The 20229-nt window shown below is 47.7% G+C and overlaps 7 protein-coding genes across 7 annotated transcripts; 3 read left to right on the top strand and 4 right to left on the bottom strand.

Moving 5' to 3' along the window:
• Window positions 1-1469: 1469 nt before the first annotated feature.
• On the bottom strand, window positions 1470-3598 carry EDB93DRAFT_226367 (uncharacterized protein). Its single transcript, XM_041455786.1, has 18 exons — window positions 3295-3598; window positions 3231-3244; window positions 3082-3180; window positions 3018-3027; window positions 2936-2953; window positions 2853-2878; window positions 2781-2806; window positions 2694-2728; window positions 2615-2639; window positions 2548-2559; window positions 2464-2479; window positions 2377-2411; window positions 2215-2323; window positions 2107-2166; window positions 2032-2059; window positions 1926-1983; window positions 1847-1871; window positions 1470-1787 (listed from the first exon to the last, which is right to left on the bottom strand). The coding sequence occupies exons 1-18, from the start codon at window positions 3352-3354 to the stop codon at window positions 1595-1597; spliced, it is 849 nt and encodes a 282-aa protein (XP_041309453.1). The 5' UTR covers window positions 3355-3598; the 3' UTR covers window positions 1470-1594.
• A 1154-nt stretch (window positions 3599-4752) lies between these two features.
• On the bottom strand, window positions 4753-8994 carry EDB93DRAFT_226847 (RNA dependent RNA polymerase-domain-containing protein). The gene is made up of 14 exons (XM_041455788.1): window positions 8880-8994; window positions 8671-8823; window positions 8604-8615; window positions 8372-8547; window positions 8021-8322; window positions 7501-7972; window positions 7350-7449; window positions 6458-7294; window positions 6302-6408; window positions 6209-6250; window positions 6061-6160; window positions 5995-6006; window positions 5657-5945; window positions 4753-5603 (listed from the first exon to the last, which is right to left on the bottom strand). Exons 1-14 carry the CDS (start codon window positions 8896-8898, stop codon window positions 4883-4885), a joined length of 3342 nt encoding a protein of 1113 aa, XP_041309452.1. The 5' UTR covers window positions 8899-8994; the 3' UTR covers window positions 4753-4882.
• Window positions 8995-9506: 512 nt separating this feature from the next.
• Window positions 9507-10752, bottom strand: EDB93DRAFT_1135667 (uncharacterized protein). Its single transcript, XM_041449128.1, has 7 exons — window positions 10525-10752; window positions 10296-10468; window positions 10148-10244; window positions 10028-10090; window positions 9832-9973; window positions 9646-9784; window positions 9507-9599 (listed from the first exon to the last, which is right to left on the bottom strand). The coding sequence occupies exons 1-7, from the start codon at window positions 10664-10666 to the stop codon at window positions 9579-9581; spliced, it is 777 nt and encodes a 258-aa protein (XP_041309451.1). The 5' UTR covers window positions 10667-10752; the 3' UTR covers window positions 9507-9578.
• Window positions 10753-11717: 965 nt separating this feature from the next.
• On the top strand, window positions 11718-14586 carry EDB93DRAFT_1102721 (CHAT domain-containing protein; the record flags this gene model as incomplete). Its single annotated transcript, XM_041447238.1, has 4 exons — window positions 11718-11965; window positions 12001-12469; window positions 12534-12915; window positions 13103-14586. The coding sequence occupies 4 exons, from the start codon at window positions 11718-11720 to the stop codon at window positions 14584-14586; spliced, it is 2583 nt and encodes an 860-aa protein (XP_041309450.1).
• On the bottom strand, window positions 14510-17137 carry EDB93DRAFT_1135648 (uncharacterized protein). The gene is made up of 11 exons (XM_041449127.1): window positions 16742-17137; window positions 16513-16692; window positions 16448-16456; window positions 16367-16395; window positions 16226-16319; window positions 16123-16175; window positions 15940-16065; window positions 15319-15891; window positions 15247-15263; window positions 14677-15195; window positions 14510-14617 (listed from the first exon to the last, which is right to left on the bottom strand). Exons 1-10 carry the CDS (start codon window positions 17081-17083, stop codon window positions 14873-14875), a joined length of 1746 nt encoding a protein of 581 aa, XP_041309449.1. The 5' UTR covers window positions 17084-17137; the 3' UTR covers window positions 14510-14617; window positions 14677-14872.
• EDB93DRAFT_1135644 (carbohydrate-binding module family 50 protein) lies at window positions 17138-18236 on the top strand. Its single transcript, XM_041449126.1, has 4 exons — window positions 17138-17333; window positions 17385-17517; window positions 17572-17675; window positions 17726-18236. The coding sequence occupies exons 1-4, from the start codon at window positions 17307-17309 to the stop codon at window positions 18038-18040; spliced, it is 579 nt and encodes a 192-aa protein (XP_041309448.1). The 5' UTR covers window positions 17138-17306; the 3' UTR covers window positions 18041-18236.
• EDB93DRAFT_1135642 (uncharacterized protein) lies at window positions 18237-19440 on the top strand. The gene is made up of 6 exons (XM_041449125.1): window positions 18237-18355; window positions 18410-18447; window positions 18497-18687; window positions 18740-18817; window positions 18871-18936; window positions 18990-19440. The coding sequence occupies exons 1-6, from the start codon at window positions 18319-18321 to the stop codon at window positions 19081-19083; spliced, it is 504 nt and encodes a 167-aa protein (XP_041309447.1). The 5' UTR covers window positions 18237-18318; the 3' UTR covers window positions 19084-19440.
• The last annotated feature ends 789 nt before the right edge of the window (window positions 19441-20229 follow it).

The following is a 20229-nucleotide window of genomic DNA, read 5'->3' as shown; positions in this document are numbered from 1 at the left end:
GCCTGAACCACCCAATCCTACGATATAGCTTATAAGTAGCCCAAGATGTTAAAAAGAGGCTGCGCATACCTACATCAACACAGAGGACAGATTCTCTGCGCCAATGGCCATGCTCCATTCTTAGAGGAATGTCCCTACACTTCGGTTGTCATGAGCACAATACGTGATAGGAGAACTGACTTCCTGTGTAATATGTTATTCCAACAGCACATGATAGCTACTAGTATGTAAGATCAGCGTGATAGCTGGAGCACTGAGTTCCTGTGTGATATGTTGATTCCAACAGCTATGTGCTGGAGATGGTGGCACTCCATAGCTTTATCTCCTCCGTATTTTTGAAACGATGAGAAGATCGTACCATGACATCCCGAATATAACCACGGTAGCACTCGTGTCTGACGGAGTTGACTTTTTGTGCACAAGTTAATGACACTCCAGTCCCTCCTGAGGCCATGAAACTGGGGCAGCTACTGTGTCGCGGTTGACCACAATGATGTTCCACGAGCGTGCTGCATTGAGTGAGAAGCAGGGGTAAACTGAAATCTAGGGTGTACTAGTCGAGTTTGCAAGAATAGCAGCGGCGGCAAAGCCACGACTTACCGTCTGATTGAGTTCACACTCGCGATACATAACGAGGATGATGGTGAAAGATAAACCAAAGGATCGATTGCCACTTGCATACGGTAAAATTCCTTGGCAAAACTCTTCCTATCGGCAATCTCCGAACTGAGCAGAACAACATGGCAACGATTCTTGGTTGGCTATCCTCTATGTGTGATACAGTCTAACTTCTCACCATCATGATATCCTACAGCTGCAGCTCCGGGTGATGTTCCCTGGTGGCCAACATTCACAAGTATGTATCGATCTTGAGCGTAATCAGATGTCTCGTGCCATCATCATGGACATTCCGGTAGGTCACAGAAAGACGCAAATGAAACTGAAAACTGAGAACATCGTTATAATCTCTGTCGACTCTTGAGCTTTTGGCACTTGTTATACTCAGTCCTTACTCACTTATTAGCTTGTTTGCGTACGTGGTATATGCCTACGACATTAGATTTGGCGATGAATGGACATCCCGTAGCATCCCGTCCGCCAAACTTTATGTTTGGAGAAACAGTCGTACCGAATCTATCTGCGCGTGTCCCAGACACAAGACGGCAGCCTACAAATGATGTAATTATCAAATGTAGTTCATGTCATTCTTCTTTGAAATTCGAGGGTTTGCGTGATATGGAAAATGAGGACAATGGCTTGCAGTCCGAGGATGAAAGGATGCGCAGCAGCTTGCAGATTAAAATTGATAGTACAGAATGAGAATATGTATATGTTAGTAAGATAGCATGGTCTACTACATGTCGTGAATCATCATGAGGCTGTCATCAGTACGGTGGTCGAACTATAGAACATCAGACTGGGCTATCGATCGCGTCACAGTCTGTCACCTCCTTACATTTATCACCCTTCGACTCCACAATCTCATCAATATTTACTTGGATCTGTGACAGTCAGAAAGGTCATAGTCAGAATATGTGGCCCAAGTTACGTACCAATTCTCCCCGTTGGTACACTGCTTTCGGTTGGGAAGTATTCATTTGCAGCTGTGGTTGTGTAAGATGTAACACATCATTCGCATGCGATGGGCCATGGTACTTACCGATCCCTGTTGCGTGATCGAAGAATCAGGTCCATGCTCAAAGTCCTCCAGAAAGACAATCGGCATAGGTTGATTGACTGTGGGAGTGTATTGTTTGCCGTTCCATATTTGTTTTCTGGCGTTGAGACTATAGGACCAGATCGTTGAAATGCAGCCCATAAATACCGCATTGAACATGTGACTCACGTAGCTAAAAAGGAGTTTGCATATACTACTCCAATAATATCCAGATGAGATATGTTCACGATGATTTGAAACGACTTACATTTTGCTACAACAAAGTGAAGGCCTAGGAATACGCGGTTCGAAGGCATGATCTTCCACTGTGGTATTTGAGTGATCGAAATTTGACGGACATTAGGGATGCTCACGCAAAGCAATGTTGCGATGGCCGCAGCACTAAGGGGTCTCAGGATATGATTATGGCATGCGCTCAGGTGACATACCATGTTATTGAGCCATTTTGAATTGTCCAGAACGTCAGGGTGTCGATGATACGCATAGTGCTACAAGCTGAGTGAACGGATGCAGAGTAATGCCATATCATGACTTACTCTGTAAAAGATGGTCGCTTTTTGCGAAGGAAGTAGCACAGGAAAGTCGTGATCATGACATCCACGAGTGCTGAAAGTAAAAGGCCAAAAAAGAAGACCCAAGAAAATCCTATCGGAATGTCAATACTGCGAAGCTGTCCACCACTGTAAATGAGAAGTTACGTTGAAAGAATGTGTCGTATGATTTCAATTTGAGCCTGCCGAAAATATGTTTCAGTGGCTATCAATCCTAATTTAGACACTGCTCACATCTCGCTATTTGTGACTAGCAAAGTTTAGGGAACACATGTGATTATAATCTGGAAGAAACACGTGCGGTGCTTCACGACTTACTGCTAGCCATGACTGAAGTGAGACATCAGAATAAGTTCATGTCATTGCACTGCCAGGTTGCACCCACTTAAACGAGCAAAAGAGAGCGCAACCTACAAGCGGAAATCTCATCATTCAATTAGCAGAATCGCAAACAGGAAACCTACAATTGGAATCGCTACGGTGAGCTTCTTCTTTTGCACTTCCTAGCGACATCAGTATGGGAAACGCAAGACCAAAGAAATGCACGAAACATTTATAGATTCGGTACGCAAAGAAGCTGAAACTTGAGTCAGAACCGCATTTCCTCATATGGCAGAGCTAACCTTTGAACGAGAAAGGTGATCAAAGCCTGACAGATATTTTGATAGTGAGCATTGTGTCTCCATATGTACGTGTAAGAACGCACGGTAAGCTCAATCGTAGGCTATGTGGGGCCGCGTCAATGCCAATTAATGCCAGTCCAAAACGTTTAGAGCGTGATCGCTCACACCAATACACCTGATGGCCGATCAATTTTCCGGCTGATCGTAAATTATGACTCATCATACATACCAGGGAATTGTGTCGACTTTACTGAGATCTCCGTAGGTCGCAATGATGGAATCCCAAAGGGCGACTGCAACGAGTGTGGAATGGGACATATCAAGCAGCCTAAACTCCGTTGACATTCGTCTCACATACATCAGCACACTGGAACGTACCATATTACAATGACCTTTGCAAGATGATTAGAAAGATGCGGACTTGAAAGACAACATTCCATACCAATGACTTAGTATGCCAACTCTCGCGAAAATAGACCCGGCAGTACACGATGAATTGCATGTTAACGCAACCCGAAAAGCTGTGAGGAGTTCCGTCAGACAGATATCATATTTTTGCATCGGGGTTGATCACGCTCCTAAAGGCCAGCAAGCCACCGACCATCATAGCTCCGTAAATCAGACCAATTTCCACCATAAAGATAACAAGCGGGGCAGTGGGAGAACCAGCGAAAGACGCCTGAACCACCCAATCCTACGATATAGCTTATAAGTAGCTCAAGGCGTTAAAAGGAGGTTGCGCATACCCACATAAACACAAACAGAGGTCGGACATGCTCCGTTTTAGAGGAATGGTCCCTATAGTTTGATTGTCGATTTCTTGTATAGGTACAATACTTCATGGAAGAACTCACTTCTTGTTTCCAACAGCACATGATAGCTATGTAAAACATGTTGGATATAGTTGCACCCTGTAGCTCCGAGATCTTCGCGTGTTTCTGAAACGATGAGAAGATCGCATCGTGACATCCCAAATATGATCGTGACCGCGAGTCCAACTATGTAGCACTTGAGTCTGGCGAAGTTGTCCTTTTTTGCGCTGATGACACTAGTCCCTCCTTGACGCTATGGGAGTGGGCCAGCTACTATGTCGCAATGTATCACGAGCGTGCTGCACTGAGCGAGAAGTGAGAGTACAAAACTGGAAAGTCATGTGTACTAGTCAAGTTTGCAAGAATAGCAACGGCGGCAAGTCCATAACTTACCGTCTGATTGAGTTTGCACTTGCGATAACGAATCAATCAAAGATAGGCATAATCCAGGGGGATTGCTTGTGTGGCCGCGGAGGAGTGACCGCCATGGAGTACTTGTAGACTAGTAGTATATGGTAAAACGGTACTTGGCAAAACTCCTAGTAGCGTCAAAACAGATCAAAATACACCTCTACCATAACTATCATTCAACGTTCAGCGCTGCCTTTGGTCTCCCACAGGAAGACCACGTAGAAGCAATGCTTGCCCGTCACATCGAGCTCCTGTTATTATGCCAACGTCGCACCCAGGGAGATCACTACGACCGAACAATACGAGTGGAAGGATCGGGGGTTGCTTGAGATAAACTGTGTCCACTGCGAGTTCTTTAACAGCGAGTTCGTCCTACATGGACTTTCTAGTTGGAGATACTAGTCAAGAGCTGTGAATCACTTCGACACCATGACAGTACCGATGTGACTTTTTTTGTGGCTCTGGACCTACTTTCCCGCAGTCTCGGCCATACACGCATGCACGAAGAAGGATAGAAGTGTACTGATCTGACGGGCGCAACTGCCATTCGATGAGAACATATTGATGTGCTTCCACAACCTAAGTCAAACCTTGGGCGATATGCTCGACACACTTCACCGTCTCAACGCCGGTATCTAATAGTTTTTATGCCTGTATTAGTCAAGATCATCGCCTGTCAATTGTCGTCGCGTAGTACAGAGGTAGTGGCTAACAAAATCGAAATGGTAGAATCAAGATATAGTAGTGTAAAGATACGCTATATATATGGTGTAGATGTAGTATCATGATGGACGCAGATACGAAATTTCAATCATCTATATCATCCTGTGCTTGTGACAGGGCTCGGACGACATTGTTAGGTATGCACATCACTTCTGCAAATCTATCTGCAAAAAGCACGGCACCTTGAACTCGTGCCTTGATGGCGCAGAGCTCTGCGAAGGCAACGGAGAAACCAAACCCACCACTGAGATTATATGCATAGGATGCCATGATGGTTTTGAGGTCCTCGTCGGAAAAAAATAATACTTCCGGCCGTCGCGCAAAGTGTTGCACTGACTTTTGGATCGCTTGTGTCTTGGGGTCCGAAGACCCCCTCCCGTCTGAAGCCTTCTTCTGCAGAGAAGTGGCGACTTGCCAGTCCTCGTGTACTCTTTGAACATGAGCTTTGACAACGCTCAAGTTGTCTTGCAGAACGTGAACACCGGCGTGCGAGGCTTCTTTTGCCCTACGAGACGCAGAAAGGAAAGGTGAAGTAAGGTCCTGGTCCGCCATGTTGATAGAAGAACTCCGGAGAACTGAATAACGCTTGAGAAAGTCATCGCGGAGGCGACGGCCCTCGTCAACAAGGGCATCGAGGATGTAAGGGGTTGAGCCTTTACGTCTAGATATCTCTTGACCCTCGGTCCTCTGTTCGGGAGGGACCATGTAATATGGTTTGCGGTTTCCACAGAATTTGCGATCTTGCTCGAAGACATGGGGTTTAACCCGTAGCCCCGTCTTGCTCGCATCGAGGCAGGTAGTGAACCTGCACCGCACAACATCAGGCAAGTACCATAACAATAAACTGAAAATCCTCACATATATGCCAGTCGAATGGCGGCAGCACTTGCATAGCCGCGCTCGTACACCGCGAGGTCATGGAACTTCGAATATAGTCCGATTTTTGTTTCCGCGAGTCCAAGAAGAAGGACTTTCTGGAACGCTGTTTGAGCCGCCTTTGCAGAGAGCTTGGATACCCGTTGGTCAAAATCCTTTACATGTTCGACTTCTCGCTCAAAGTCGTCGGTCAAACCTGCGGGCGCCACACACAGCGGAGTGGTATTAAAGGCTTCGACGAGCCGTTTAGACCAGACCAACGTAACCGTGTCTTTGAAAGAAATTATTGAATGATAAAGATACAAGTGACACAAACCCACCTCCATCATAATCTACAAAGTGAACATGTCAGGTGATGCCCGGAAAATATGAATGTAAGTGCCTACCTCCTCCACCCAGGTAGCTAGCCAACGAGCGCTTCCCCTTCACAGGGAATATGATGACATCGAAGTAATTAGCCAATTTTGGGTGGTTGACGGCGGTGACCTGATCCATATTTGATTAGGTCATCTGACGAGGTATTGACTTCCTTACCTTCTGGACATCAGATGGCAGTCTCGTGGGATTCCTCCATACCTATTCATTAATGCATAAGGACAGTTCATTGCAATAAACCAAAACATTTACCAAAACAGAACCTGTCACAGTATCTATCTGGGTCCCGCTTTCGGCATCGGTAATAAGTTCTGAAGAACGAAAATATATTTGCCCCTCCTCGAGGACCCCATATGGATCTACAACTAGATGAGCCAAGAGAAAATGATCACGAAAAAAGCTGCTCACCTGGTATGATGTATGCCTCTAAAGATTCTTTGACCGGGATATGGAATTTCTCAATGTATTCATCGAGCACATAGGTCACCACGCGCTCGAGTTTAGAGAATAGTTGGTCGAGTTTGAGAGGATGAAAACCTGCTTGCAGTAGTTCGAGGACCGACTCGTGCACAGTAAGCGGTTCACCACTGTAAGGATTACGTCCTCGATTTTCAGAACCACGCAGCGATGGGTTCACTGCAACATCATCACAATCATCAATTCCGGCAGCGAGCTCCTCGTTTGGTCGGAGTTGGCCGAGACCAAGTGCCCGCGCTTGGCCAGCAATGCGCCGCCGCAGCCTCGATGTCACAATACGGCCGGCTTGCTCCACAGCTCGCCAGACCATAATCATACTGTCCGGTCCACTCCACTCCGTTAGCTGACGGACTTCCTCGTGAAGCCCATCTGCCATGAGTTCCTTCAGAATAGAAAGAGGAACACGACCATGCGCCAAGTTGACGAGTGTCTGGCTCGATAGGCGGCTTGGCCCGGTTACCCGAGATGGCGCAAGGAGGTCGAAAATCCTATGTGCGCTATCGACCTTGTGTAGCGGGCCAAGCTTGATCTTATTCTGCGAGTCGCGTATCCAAATTTTCGGTGGCCCATCGGCGATTTGATGCTCGGGATCTGGGTGCAGAACCCACATTCCCTTGGCACCAGCAATGCGTCCTTGTACGGCGGTTGGTCTACTCGAATACTTCATCACTCGCATGATGGCCGTCAAGGCCGCACCGCTGATATAACCACAGCCATCAGTCATGATTTCTTCCGCTGGGGGCTTTCCCTCGCCCCATTCCACAGCATCTACAATACCTAGGCAGTCAGTACCTCATTGTTTATGAGCTAGAGGAGATGCTACATTGGTCACCAATGAAAGATATGTTTTCTGGAAGAAACTCGATTGTTGGCACCGACGTTGATAAACCGAGCGCCCATCGTGTAGACCACTTGCTGATGGGCTGCGCGGGAAGCATGTCAGAACTGCATAATACTCACAAAAACGTAATCACCTGCATCGAATTCAAGCTCAGAGGATTATGCCACTTCACAAACTGGTAGAGTGTCAGTCTGTGACTGTCGCCGTCGCCAAGGTTCGTCTGCCGATCAATGTTCTCATTCGTTTCAAGAAGGTACATGCTCCCTTCCTTAGCATGGAATGGTACGAAGACGCGGCCACACAATACAAATTTATTTGATGTCAAGAATTCCCGAAGTGTCGAGCCGAGTTTATCATAGGTAAGGTTATCTGGCACGCGGACTTGGAGGATGCGCCGAGACCCCAAGAACCGAGCGAATCGATGCGATCTCCGAATCTCTGGTTTCTCGAGTTCGAATTTGAAAGACGGTCCAGCTCTCACGACACGGGCAACTTGCTGGATCTTCCCTCCGTACCAATTGTCCTTCCCTTCCCACTGTCCCATGGTTCCCAAACCGCGACCTCTGTTTTCGACAATCGCGAGCTGCTCTCGATCGTATTCGAGCCTTTCAATCAAGTTAGCTCGCATTTTGTAAGGCAAATGAAGCTTATACCAAAGTTCTGATGGCGCTCCCATCGCAGATGGCTCCTTGTCTGCCATGACGGTGGCAACTTTCCAAGCCGATTGAGCATTTGAACCTTCGAGTTTTCGTAGACGATGCTCCGTCATGTCTTGGAATGTCCAGATGCCACGAGTGACACCTCGTGCCAGTTCGAATATCGTTCCCCATGCGAGTTTATATCGATCAAGGACTATCTGAGCCTTCTCGCAGTGGGCAATGTAGACGATATCTAGTTCGACGCCGAACTCGGGGGACCTGCGTTTTTGACTTTTTCCACCTTGTGGCAGGTTCACCTATAGCATTGTGAGAAGACATTGGATGGATAAAAATCGTATGACTTACAACTGGTGCGCATGGTGAGACTTTGCGTTTAACTGCTGGTGGGGGAGGCAGCGAGCAGTCCGGTGCACGTTTCAGGCCCGTGGATCCAACGGACGACATCGAGGTCGTGCGACTCGAGAACAGCGAAGATTGCTCGGTCGACGGTGCCGACCCGGAATCACTGTCCGATTCTATCACTGGTTTGGATGATATTAAGTGTTAAATCACGGTCCAGTAGGGAGAGATCGCCTACATCTTTGAGCTACTATGAGGGCGTGAATAATATATTCATTTGAGCAAACTTGAACTCGACACTATACCTTCGTCAATCTCGCGCATCTCCTCATCGTGCGACACACTGTGTCTTTGTAAACGCATATCCACCCTAGGCGCTCGAGGCGTTGTCTGCTGCGAAATGGAAAGTTTTTCTCCGAGGACTTTTACCAATGGTCGAGTTGGAGACTGGAAGTTGTCTATAGAGTTGCAATGATCAAATGAATTTGTGTTGACATGGATTGCCAACGCGTACCTAAAGCTTCCACTTGCATCTTGAAATCGTCCCAACCATTCGAGTATTCTTCGTCATCTGACGATTCATACACCACCTAGGAGACCATGATGATCTTGACGCACGCCGAGCGAACGCACTCACCACAGTCTTAGAGTCCATTTTCGATTCGTGGTTCAAAATGCTGGGAAAAAAATGAAGGAATTTTAGAACAAGAAGTAGTGATGATTTTGAACCAGGGTCTTGATAAACTCCTTCCAATTGCGAGGCCGAACCCCTACCAACAGCTGCCAACCAAAGGTATACAATCTGGGGTGCCAATCGAGTTTAGAAGTGCCGTAAGGCTTGTATTGGTTCATCAGATCAGCAAAGCTTCCACTATTCCACGAGTGCATCGTGGACGTCTTCTAGGACTTGCTATGGTGTTCCTTCAAGTTCCTGGCTAAACGCGGATAGAGTCTGAGTGCAGTCTTGGCGAGACTCGGTTACATATCATGATGGCGGAAGGAAATTCTGTCAAAGCGCTCTCGTCTCGCTTGCGCGGACCGGAGTATAATTTTAAATCACACTCATTCGCTGATCTTCGAAATCTTGGTCTTGAAATCGTTTGGTAGATTAAGAACTTGAGGCAGTCATGGTGATAACAGGTGGACATTCTGGAGCTCTGACTCAAGCAGCATCAATTAAAATAAGATACAAAGCATAACAATACAAAAAAGTTCACTTCCGGGCGAATGTAATCTGAAACGAAGTGAGAGCAGTTCTCGAAAAAAAAGCATCTACAAACCTTGATTTTATTTTCGCCATCAAGTTTGTAGTTGTGAAGGGCGTCTTTGGCAACCCCAGCGCTGCCTTCGTCCATGTATTCCACGAACGCGATGTCTTTTTTTGTTGGAATAAGCCGAACCTCGTGTAGGTTTGGATACCTGATAAAGTTAAGAACGGCTTCTCATCGTAGAGGGGGTTTACATACTGAGAAAAGAGGGCCATAAGCTGGTCCTTGGTAACGCTTTCGGGTAGATTTTGAAGGAAAAGGATCTTGTTGGGAGGCAAGTATTCATCTGGCATCTGGACATTGGGACGCCTAGCCGCAGGAACCGCAGCAGCTCCGTCAACTGCAAGGAATATAATTCAGTAACAGCTCGTGAATATGAGGCTGTAACACGAACTTTCTGCAGCCATCCGCTTAGCCTTGAATTTCTGCTTCAAGGGGTTCGAATATCGCGTGCGCCCTGCACAAATCAACTCTTATTAAGCTCTTAGTAATAAAACTTGTCAAAAAAACGTACTTTTGTGTTCAGCTCTCCTGGCTGTGTGTTGTTCAAGGTTGGTAGCATCCAATCGTTTGACGACAGCGTCAGATCGCGTCCGCGCAAACGTAATTTGCTGAGACGATCATATGAGCTTCGAACGAGCCTAGAACGTAGAGATACATACCATAGGTTTGGAGTAGAGAGGGAAGCCACGGACTTCCTTCATAGCTTTCTGTGCGATCTCTGGGGATGCGAATGAGACGAATGCTTGACCCCTCATTCTCAGGTTGCTATGCGCCACAACATCCAATACCTCTCCATAAGACTTGAACAAGCCTTTTAGTGAAGCCTTGAGTACTATGGAAATAAGAGAAATCAATCATAGCTAAGCTGTGGTATGTTTCGATGCTCACCGTCGATCTTCACCTTCTCATTGAGGTTTTGGATATAAAGAGTCTCAGAGACGATTTCTTCCCCTTCTGGTTGAGGTGTCCCATTCTCTGCTAGTGTTGGTGTGGCATCTTGCATAGAGTGCGGGTCCTGTGATGTGGCCATGACTTGATAAGTGCGAGCTTCATCGAACTCGGACTTACAGGGAGTGCTTAGTCATCATTCCCGCTACGGCAGTCACTTTTAATTGTCAACTGAGACTCGCGTTCGTTCTCGCGCAACATCTTCTCTCAGACCAGTGGGACGGCCTGTCAAGCTTAAGGGTGGCCACATCTAGGCAGTACGGCTTCGCAATTTCTGAATTCTTGCAAAATGCTTCAATCACGCACCAAGGCTACAACATGCTTCTTCAAGTTGTACAAATCTGACGCCCGCTGTAAATGGTTCAGAGGCTATGCATGGCGCGGTATCCCGTCGCTCACGTACCATTGACTCGTCAGCGCTACACGGTATGGATGTCACTTGCATGCTGTGATTCGCTCACTTATAATCTATCAGGACCTCACGGGTTTCGTAGTATTACCGTGCACATCTTATTTTCAAGTGTTAGTTGAAATCTATCCCTCAGTCACATGTCAAGATTTGTTCCTGGCCATTTCAATGACTGCCCTTCACCCTTGGGAGAGGGCCTCAGTCACCCAGGATACCCCCAGGACATAGGACAGAAAAACCTCATGATCAGTGAAACGTTGCAAGTTGTCTTCAATAGTATGTGTCGCGCCTACCTTCATTTACCCCGTATCAATGATCTCCCAAAGCACTGTTGGCGGCGCTTTATTTTCTCAATTTCTCTGCTCTCTCGCTTCGCGAAACAAGATTTTCAAACAGATGCTGACACCGCTGAACAGTTACTGAGCGAAGTGCTTGATGTCTGTCACGCCAATAGCCACATTTACAGAGCAAGTTTGACTGCAATGGAAACATACGCTCTGCATTCTGCTGGAAGCTTAGATGCAAATTATCTTCAGCAGGAGCGGCCTGCCACATCCATGTTTCAGTTATCGTTGAATCAACTTGCTCATCGAGTAGAGCGGTGTTTGCAGAGAGATGACCCCCGTGCCTTAGATGAAGTGATACATCCCTTCATCATGATGCACTGAGATACTACAACACCGGACATTCTTACCGAGGGCAATTGCTAGGTAATCTGGCTATAATGCTGCAAACTCGCTTCAAGCGTCGAGGCAAAGACATGGATCAGGCCATCACCCTTCAGACGGAAGTGCTGTCCTTACACCCAGTCGGTCACACAGATCGGTCCAAATCATTAAATAATTTCGCGAATCAACTCTCCTCCCGGTTTGAGCACCGAGGCAACGAGGAAGACTTGGATGAGGCTATCGCACTTCACAGGGAAGCGCTGGCCTTGCGCCCCGTCGGTCACAGATCGGTCCATATCATTAAGTAACCTCGCGATTGAACTCTCCTCCCGCTTCGAGCATCGAGGCAATGACGAAGACTTGGATGAGGCTATCGCACTTCACAGGGAAGCGCTGGCCTTGCGCCCCGTCGGTCACAGATCGGTCCATATCATTAAGTAACCTCGCGATTGAACTCTCCTCCCGCTCGAGCATCGAGGCAATGACGAAGACTTGGATGAGGCTATCGCACTTCACAGGGAAGCGCTGGCCTTGCGCCCCGTCGGTCACAGATCGGTCCATATCATTAAACCTCGCGATTGAACTCTCCTCCCGCTTCGAGCATCGAGGCAATGACGAAGACTTGGATGAGGCTATCGCACTTCACAGGGAAGCGCTGGCCTTGCGCCCTGTCGGTCCACAGATCGATTCATCATTAAATATTAACCTTGCGATTGAACTTTCCTCCCGCTTTCAGCACCGAGGCAATGACGATGACTTGGATCAGGCTATCGCCCTTCACCGGGAAGCGCTGGCCTTGCGCCCGTCGGTCACCCAGATCGGTCCAAATCATTAAATAACCTCGCGACTGAACTCTTCTCCTCCCCTTTGAGCACCGAGGCAACGAGGAAGACTTGGATCAGCCTATCGCACTTCACAGGGAAGCGCTGGCCTTGCGCCCCGTCGGTCACCCAGATCGGTCCATATCATTAAGTAACCTCGCGACTGAACTCTCCTCCCACTTTCAGCACCGAGGGAACGAGGAAGACTTGGATGAGGTTATCGCACTTCACAGGGAAGCGCTGGCCTCGCGCCCCCTCACTCACGCAGATCGGTCCATGTCATTAAATAATCTCGCGATTGAACTCTCCTCCCGCTTTGAGCATCGAGGCAACGAGGAAGACTTGGATCAAGCTATCGCACTTCACAGGGAAGCGCTGGCCTTGCGCCCGCTCAGTCGCGCAGATCGGTCGATGATAACATATAATCTCGCGGGTAAACTCTCCACTGGCTTTCACCACTAACACAATAGAGAGGACCTGGAGAAATCACGAGAGAACCTACACTGTGCATTGACTCTGTTGACGCAACATGCATGATCCTCGTCAATTGCTAGTCCATAGGTCACTGGCTAAGGTCTATCTGTTGTTCTTTCGTTCATGCCCAGACAATACCAGCGCAGGTGATGACAGGGATAGTCTGAATGCCGCCATGCATCATTTCAAGGCAGCAGCAAATGTTTTCTCTGGAGGCTTGCTATCTCGCCTGCGAACAAGTCTGCTTTGGGTTGATCATGCCTCCCAACATCTACATGCCACTGAACTGGAGGCATATGCAACTTCCATGCAACTTCTGGACTCTTACATGTCCACAACAGCTTTAGTATCGTCTCGTCACAATATCATGAGGTGCATCCCAAATACACTTGCCGTTGATGCTGCATCCTGCGCTCTTCGTAGTGGTGATGTGTGTCGCGCTGTCGAGTTGTTGGAACAAGGCAGGACTATCATCTGGACCCAGATGACACGACTCCGCACCCCTCTTGACGGCCTCCAGACTCACGGCGATCATGCAGTGGCCCTGATGAAGAGATTCAGAGACATCAGCTCCCTCCTCGATAAATCTCCTGCGAACAATCTAGAAGGAAACACAAGAGTCAATGTAGAAGCAGAGGAAACTCGGTACAGACGTCTAGTGCAGGACTGGAATAGAGCTGCAGAGGAGATCCGGAAGATTGAGGGCTTCTCTCGCTTCCTCCTTTCCCCCTTATTCTCCGATCTTCAAGATGCAGCTTGTGATGGGTCTATCATCGTGCTCATCGCAAGCGAGTCATCTTGCCATGCCATCATCGTCACGCACAAGCAACCTCCAACTAGCATTCAGCTCCCTACCAATTTGCCGAAACTCGTCAAATTGGTACCAGCATTCCAAGAGGCAATCAAAAAAGAGGCTGGTCATAAAGGGAACCAAACAGCGCTGATAAAAGCTTTGAGAGAGTTGTGGGACGACGTGGTTGGTCCGGTGGTCGAAAGTCTGAGCAGAATTGCTCGACGAGGTTCCCGAATATGGTGGTGCCCGACGTCTCTTTTCAATTTCTTGCCGTTGCATGCTGCTGGCGAGTGCAGAGCAAGGGGAAAGTCTCTTTCGCAGCAGTATATCTCTTCATACACCCCATCGCTCACCGCGCTGATCAAGGCTCGCGCAAGTCATGACAAATCCTCGTCGGTGCCCTTCGTCGCCATTGGTCAGGATTGCCCAGCCGATGCCTTATTTACTTTGGATGCTGTGGAGCCTGAGCTGGAGTTGGTGCGGAGACTTTTGCCCCCTTCCCCTACTGTTTCCTTCTCCAAGATTACCAGTGCTGATGCCACGAAATTGAGAGTACTGTGTGCGTTGCGGGACAACGCTTGGTTTCATCTCGCGTGTCATGGGACCCAGAGAATTGATGAACCCTTCAAGTCAGCCTTTCTTTTGCGCGACCAGCCGCTTTCACTCCTCGACATCACACAGACGGATCTATCTCTGCATGAATTTGCATTTCTCTCTGCCTGTGAAACCGCAGTCGGTGTTTCTAGTACGCCCGACGAAGTGATACACCTAGCGGCTGGCCTGCAATTTTCCGGGGTCAACAGCGTCGTCGGGACATTATGGAAGACCAGCGCATAGTGTTCGTGCATATTGGCATATGATCAATTCTGTGCGTCCTCCCACCTTGTTGATCAAAGCATTCTTGAAACAATCTGACTTCTCATGTAGTATCTAATCATAGTCACGCACTGACGCACAACCTATTACTTGTCCAGGACTTCGATATACCAAGCTGTATACCTACAGGATATGTACACCCAATCCTGACTTTAATTTTTATTTTCCACTTTATTTCCTCGCCGGAGATCGTGCAATGGAATATCAATGACTAATGTTGCTTCTCGAAGTTGCAAAACAGACCATACTACTTTGCGCCCTGCTCGTCATACTCATACACTCCATACACCGGCTTCCACTGCTTGTCTTCTGCCTTGGTTCTCACCTCTTCTCTGCTCCAGCTAACTCCCTGAATGCCTTCATCAAATGCCTGTTCTGCTACTGCTATTGCAACCTCAAGATTGGCTGCTGGACCATCTTGGAAGTCGGGTAACAGGCCGCTGTCCGGATCTTTGAGTGCAGGAGAGAGAGAAGCGAGACGTCGTGCGCCTGCAATAATCATCCCGTCTGTCATCCGCCTGGATTGCGACAGCATGGAACCAAGTCCAAGTCCAGGGTAGATGAGAGCATCTGAAAGCAGCAGCGGTCAGTATGCACAAACGGAGAATTGGATGAACTCACTATTGCATTCAGCGATGCTGCAGGTCGTAGATCAGCTTGTGCATGATACCCATGATAGTATGACAAGCTTACACGTAGTCTTTGCCGTTCGGCATCTTAGCTGGTGGGAACGGGCTGCCCGTGGCTAGCAGAGCCATCCCTTCTGTCCAATCATTCGCGTCCTTCGGATCGACTTCCACCAGATGGCTAGGGTTGCTGAGGGGGAGAATGATGGGTCTCTCGCAACCTTTCTTCATTTCCCTCACGACGTGCTCGGTGAAAGCGCCACCTTTCGTCGAACACCCTATTAAAACTGTTGGTCGTACTTTCCTGACAACCTCCAAAAGCTCAACCTCTCCCATGTTATTAGTTGGAACATCGCTCCATTCTTCATCAGCCCGCACAAATTCCTGTAATGCAGGGCGTATCTTGTTAGGGCCAAGAGATTGCTTGATGAGACCAAAGCGATCAAGGAGGTAGAACTTCTTGTTGGCTTCCTCACGAGACATGCCGTCTGTGAGTATGATTGCATCCCGAACTTGCTTTGTAATACCAAGGCCTGCAGAACCCGCTCCAAAGATGACATAGCGTTGATCTGCCAGCTTTGACTTGGTCACCCCGACGGCGGCCATCAACGCGGCCAGTGTAACCGCGCCAGTTCCTTGGCTACTGTGCGTTAGTGTCAATTGAAGCATGGAAGACGCGTATCCATACATATCATCATTGAAAACAGAATGTTCATTCCGGTACAGGTCAAGAAGTCGCTGAGCGTTGGTAACTCCAAAGTCTTCGAAGTGCAGCAGGCAGTGTGGTTGATGTTTGCGGATCAACTGGACAAACCTATGAGGTATTGCAAGCCTATGAGGCGGGAGAAACCGAGAGGTAAGTCAAACTTACCTGTCGATGAATTTATCGTACTCAACACCCCGGATCCTTCTCGAATGCCATCCCTGGATTTGTCAGACGAACGAACGATAACAGTAATTTAAAAGTCGCGCACAACATAAAGATGATCGTTCAGGAGCGTTTCATTATCAGTTCCGACATCAAGGGTCACACTGAGCGCTCTCGACGGGTTTATCCCAGCCAGTAACCTGTCACCACATAAAATAACAATAGATTAATGGCAGTGGGAGCGTACGTGTATATTGCAGATTTGGCAGATGATATCTGGAACAACTGTTTAACAACTCCCATACGTGAGATACACGTGGATACCCACCCCGATTCCCTGTGACGTCAGACGGCGGTGAGAGTTTCAAGGTAGACTAACGGAAATGCACCTACTCCAACACCTTGGTCGCCGATGCCTAGGATGGCCTCTGCATCTGTACAGACGATCAATTCAATATCTTTGCCGCGGGTTTGCTCCAGGAAATCTTCCTCCATGGAGTCTTGGTCCGGGAATGTGAGGAATAACCCCTCGCTGCGACGAAAAAGATGGGAGTAGTTTGCAATTGCTTCCGCCTGCGATACAGTCGATCACTTTGGTATTCAAGACAAAACCGGAACTCACTTCGGTAGGCGTGTATATGATGGAAGTCAACTCCTTGAGATGCCTGGATAGCAAGGAATAGTAGAGAACCCAGTTTTGCTCTTTGAGGCTCTGCAAAAATGAATTCTTTTGTATGGGAGATTCACGAGAGTTGAGCTGATCATAGGCTCTCTCGCATTGTTCGTCGATGGTATTGATGCGAGAAGGAAGTCTGCCTGTTAGACCAAAATCATTACGCTCCTTTTTCGTGAAGGCTGTCCCCTTGTTCCAACGAGGTGAAGTGAGCAATGTATCACCGCGTAAGGCGACTTTGAATATGAGTTCTGAGGATATTGGAAACATAGTCTTGGTCCACTTTTGCATGATAGTGCTCAGTTGAACCCCACAACCCCTAGCGCTTAGCAAGCGGGCTATAGTCACGTTCTAACAGTGGCAGTGACGGCTATTCGGCTTTCTCCGTGGCATATATTGCCTGTGAAAGGGCGTCAGAGTATCTTCAGTCCCATTTCACTACTGAACAAAGAGTTCTTTATTTTGCGGAAACAGCACTTATCCACTGGTTGGCCTTTTGTGCTTGACGAAAACTATGGGGCGCTGGACGCAGTATGATGAAGTACTACTATTTTTGACCTTGTCCTCGGCAAGCTGACCCAGAGCTTTCTAGGATGATTACAGGCTCCCAGAAGGCGTGAAGCGAATTGGTTACGACGCCGACAGTGAGCGGTATTATTTCCGTGACCGTGAAGGATTGGTGTACACAGGGCCAGAGGGCTCTGAATTCGGAGAGCTTAAGCTAGGTAAATGTTTTGGATGCTGTTTTATTAGCGCTCACAACTCACACCTGCATGCAGTGTCTGAAATACCTTCTTCCATCCCTCAAGAGGTTGACGAAGACAGCGACCTGGAAGCTGCTCCTACTGGCACTGACGGTTATCGCATCTTGGCACTAGATGAGGTAAGTAAGTTCTCGCCGTCACTACCCGCCCTATCTCAATTTGGCCATAGAACGGAACCCGGTACAATTCCAGGGGAGGGGCTTATCGCACACTGTTCCCGTTCTTTCTCATGATTGCTGTCGTCTTATTATTGGTCTGGCGTCTCGTTCTATTGCCTACACGTATCGCTCCTGTTCCATGCCCTTCCACGACCCTCGCCTATATTGTGCAACCTGGAGACACTTGTTGGGATATTGCCAACGACCACAATTCGTCTCTAGACAAACTCCTCATTGTCAACCCCAAAGTGGACTGCGACAAGCTCATGCCTGGTGAACGTGTTTGTGTCCCAGATGAAGGGATGTCCATCAGTGTCCGTTTCTAAGGACTTTTTATTTCAAAATATACTCCACGCAGCATAGTCTCATTTGTATATTATTGCTCATCGCATATGGACATTTGGATATTGTCTTGTACCAAAACAGTTCACTTTTAGATGACGTCAGAACTGAATGCGGTAACGCAGCTACACAGCCACTATGCTTCTGTTCAACTTTCGCGCAGCTCCACTGGTCTTCATCGTAATAACTTGTTTCATCCATCTTTCACGAACAATCACGAAGGCCCATCAGCCAAACAAGTTTTATACATCCAGTTTGCACAATGGATTTTAATACCCACATGCGAAGGGGACACCCTAGTAAGAATATGTTGTGTCTATTCCGTTCAGTTCGACTGACTGGCTGGATTGCAGTTGTATTCGCGTTGATCATCTTCTTCTGTATCATCGAGGTATGTGCACATTTTATTGCAACGGTAAAATAACAAACCCTTGTGATAGCTCGCAATCTCGGCCTGGCTCACGTCACGTTTTAATACATACTACAACTACTTCAGTCTATCAGAACGAGACAGCACACGCTTTCTACTGTTCGCTTCAATATGGACGATCGTATTATCTGGTGCCTACATGTTTTTCTTCTTCTCTATGCCAGATAGCCCCATGAGTAGTGTTGCTTCTCATCTCGTCTTGTAAGTCAGCCTTCTTTGACATGGACAGTACTTGCTGACAAACTCATCATAGCCTGTTGTTAACATGGATTTTCTGGACTGCGGGTGCTGCAAGTATAACCGCAGCTCTTGGTGGAGGGCTGAATTGCAAGTTCGTGAATCTTCTTGCTACGCTGTTCATTGTTTACGTCCTATCTATTTTAGTACCCAGAACGTGTTCGTGTATTGCGGGCAACTTAACGCGCTAGAAGGTTTTGCTTGGATTATTTGGTATGTGTCGTTGATACATGTTCAGTTGAGATCTTTGTTCATATTCATGCTAGGCTTATTGTAACTTTCGCAATTTTTGTTGTGCTTATACGCGGCATCCTCGCGGCACGTCGAGGTGATGGGATGCGCGGGGCACTGATTGCATGAGTGAGCAGGCTGTCCCAGCTCGCTTAGGTCGCCGCGCGCAAGACATTATCTTTAGCTTTTATTCCAATTTCTAGGACATCTTTCTTTATAGTTCTTTCTTCTGCAGATGATGTGCGACACTTGTATTGCTACATCTACGTCATGCCTTGCCACGATTTTACGATTACTGACATATCTAGCTCATGTCTTTCCCATGTTCCAATATCACTACAGTCACTGCGGAAACGAGATGTTAGCTCCACCATAACCTGATCACCTTGCTTGCATTCCAGACTCGGCGTGGACGCCTGGAAGTTGCCAGAGACTTACATAAACGGATGCACTGATCTGGATGAATAGTCCTGACTCAACCGTTCAGACCGAATTTTCACCTTCATCTGACCGAGATCCTCGATGGACTTTGTTCCTTTGTTTGTCCGTCGTGTTGTATAACGTTGGTTCTGCCCGGTCACCGTATCAGCAAAACTCACGCGAGTGGCAAAACTCTGCAGAACTCTAGACTCGCGGAAATGATTGTGGAACCTCGTAATAGTTTATCACGTCGCCCACCTGACCCACCCAAGACCCTTTCAGTAACTAACCGGTTGTGCATTTCTCACCAGCCGTGAGCTCTCTGGCACAAGTCATGGTCCTAACTTTGTTTCATGGGCTCTTTGGCCTTGATGACCAACTAAGCTACGTGTTGGGCAAGGCACATATCGAACTTGCAGTCGAACTGTCGTTTATACTCCTTCGATCAAAATTGCTCATTTATTTATGGCACATACACCCGGCACCAGGTCGAGCTGTCGAATCCCAGTGAGTACTTTCCATTATTTGTGTTTCTCCCTTCTACTGATGCCTATCTGTTAAAACCAGAAGTATCTGATGTCTGCATACACAAAATGGATTTGCATCACTAACCAGCCTCAAGCTCAAGTGTGGGTCCCGAACGATCACATCTACCATTCTTCGCACACGGTATACTTAGTATATACGCTAACTATGCAACAATCCTATCGAGGGTTATTTTCTCGTCTTTGCCATGAGCATCTAGATCTAGACGCTCCTGCTTCGATATCGATATTGTTCCCGAACACTCAGGCTGTTTGAGCATTGAACGTATACTTGGCTTTCGGTTCCGTGATATCGTTGAGGATTTTATCG

The sequence above is a fragment of the Suillus bovinus genome, assembly GCF_016758785.1.
Source record: "Suillus bovinus strain UH-Sbo-P2 chromosome Unknown EDB93scaffold_16, whole genome shotgun sequence".
Taxonomy (NCBI): Eukaryota; Fungi; Basidiomycota; class Agaricomycetes; order Boletales; family Suillaceae; genus Suillus; species Suillus bovinus.
Note: the sequence above shows the minus strand (reverse complement) of the source record. Positions and strands in the feature narration are given on the sequence as shown.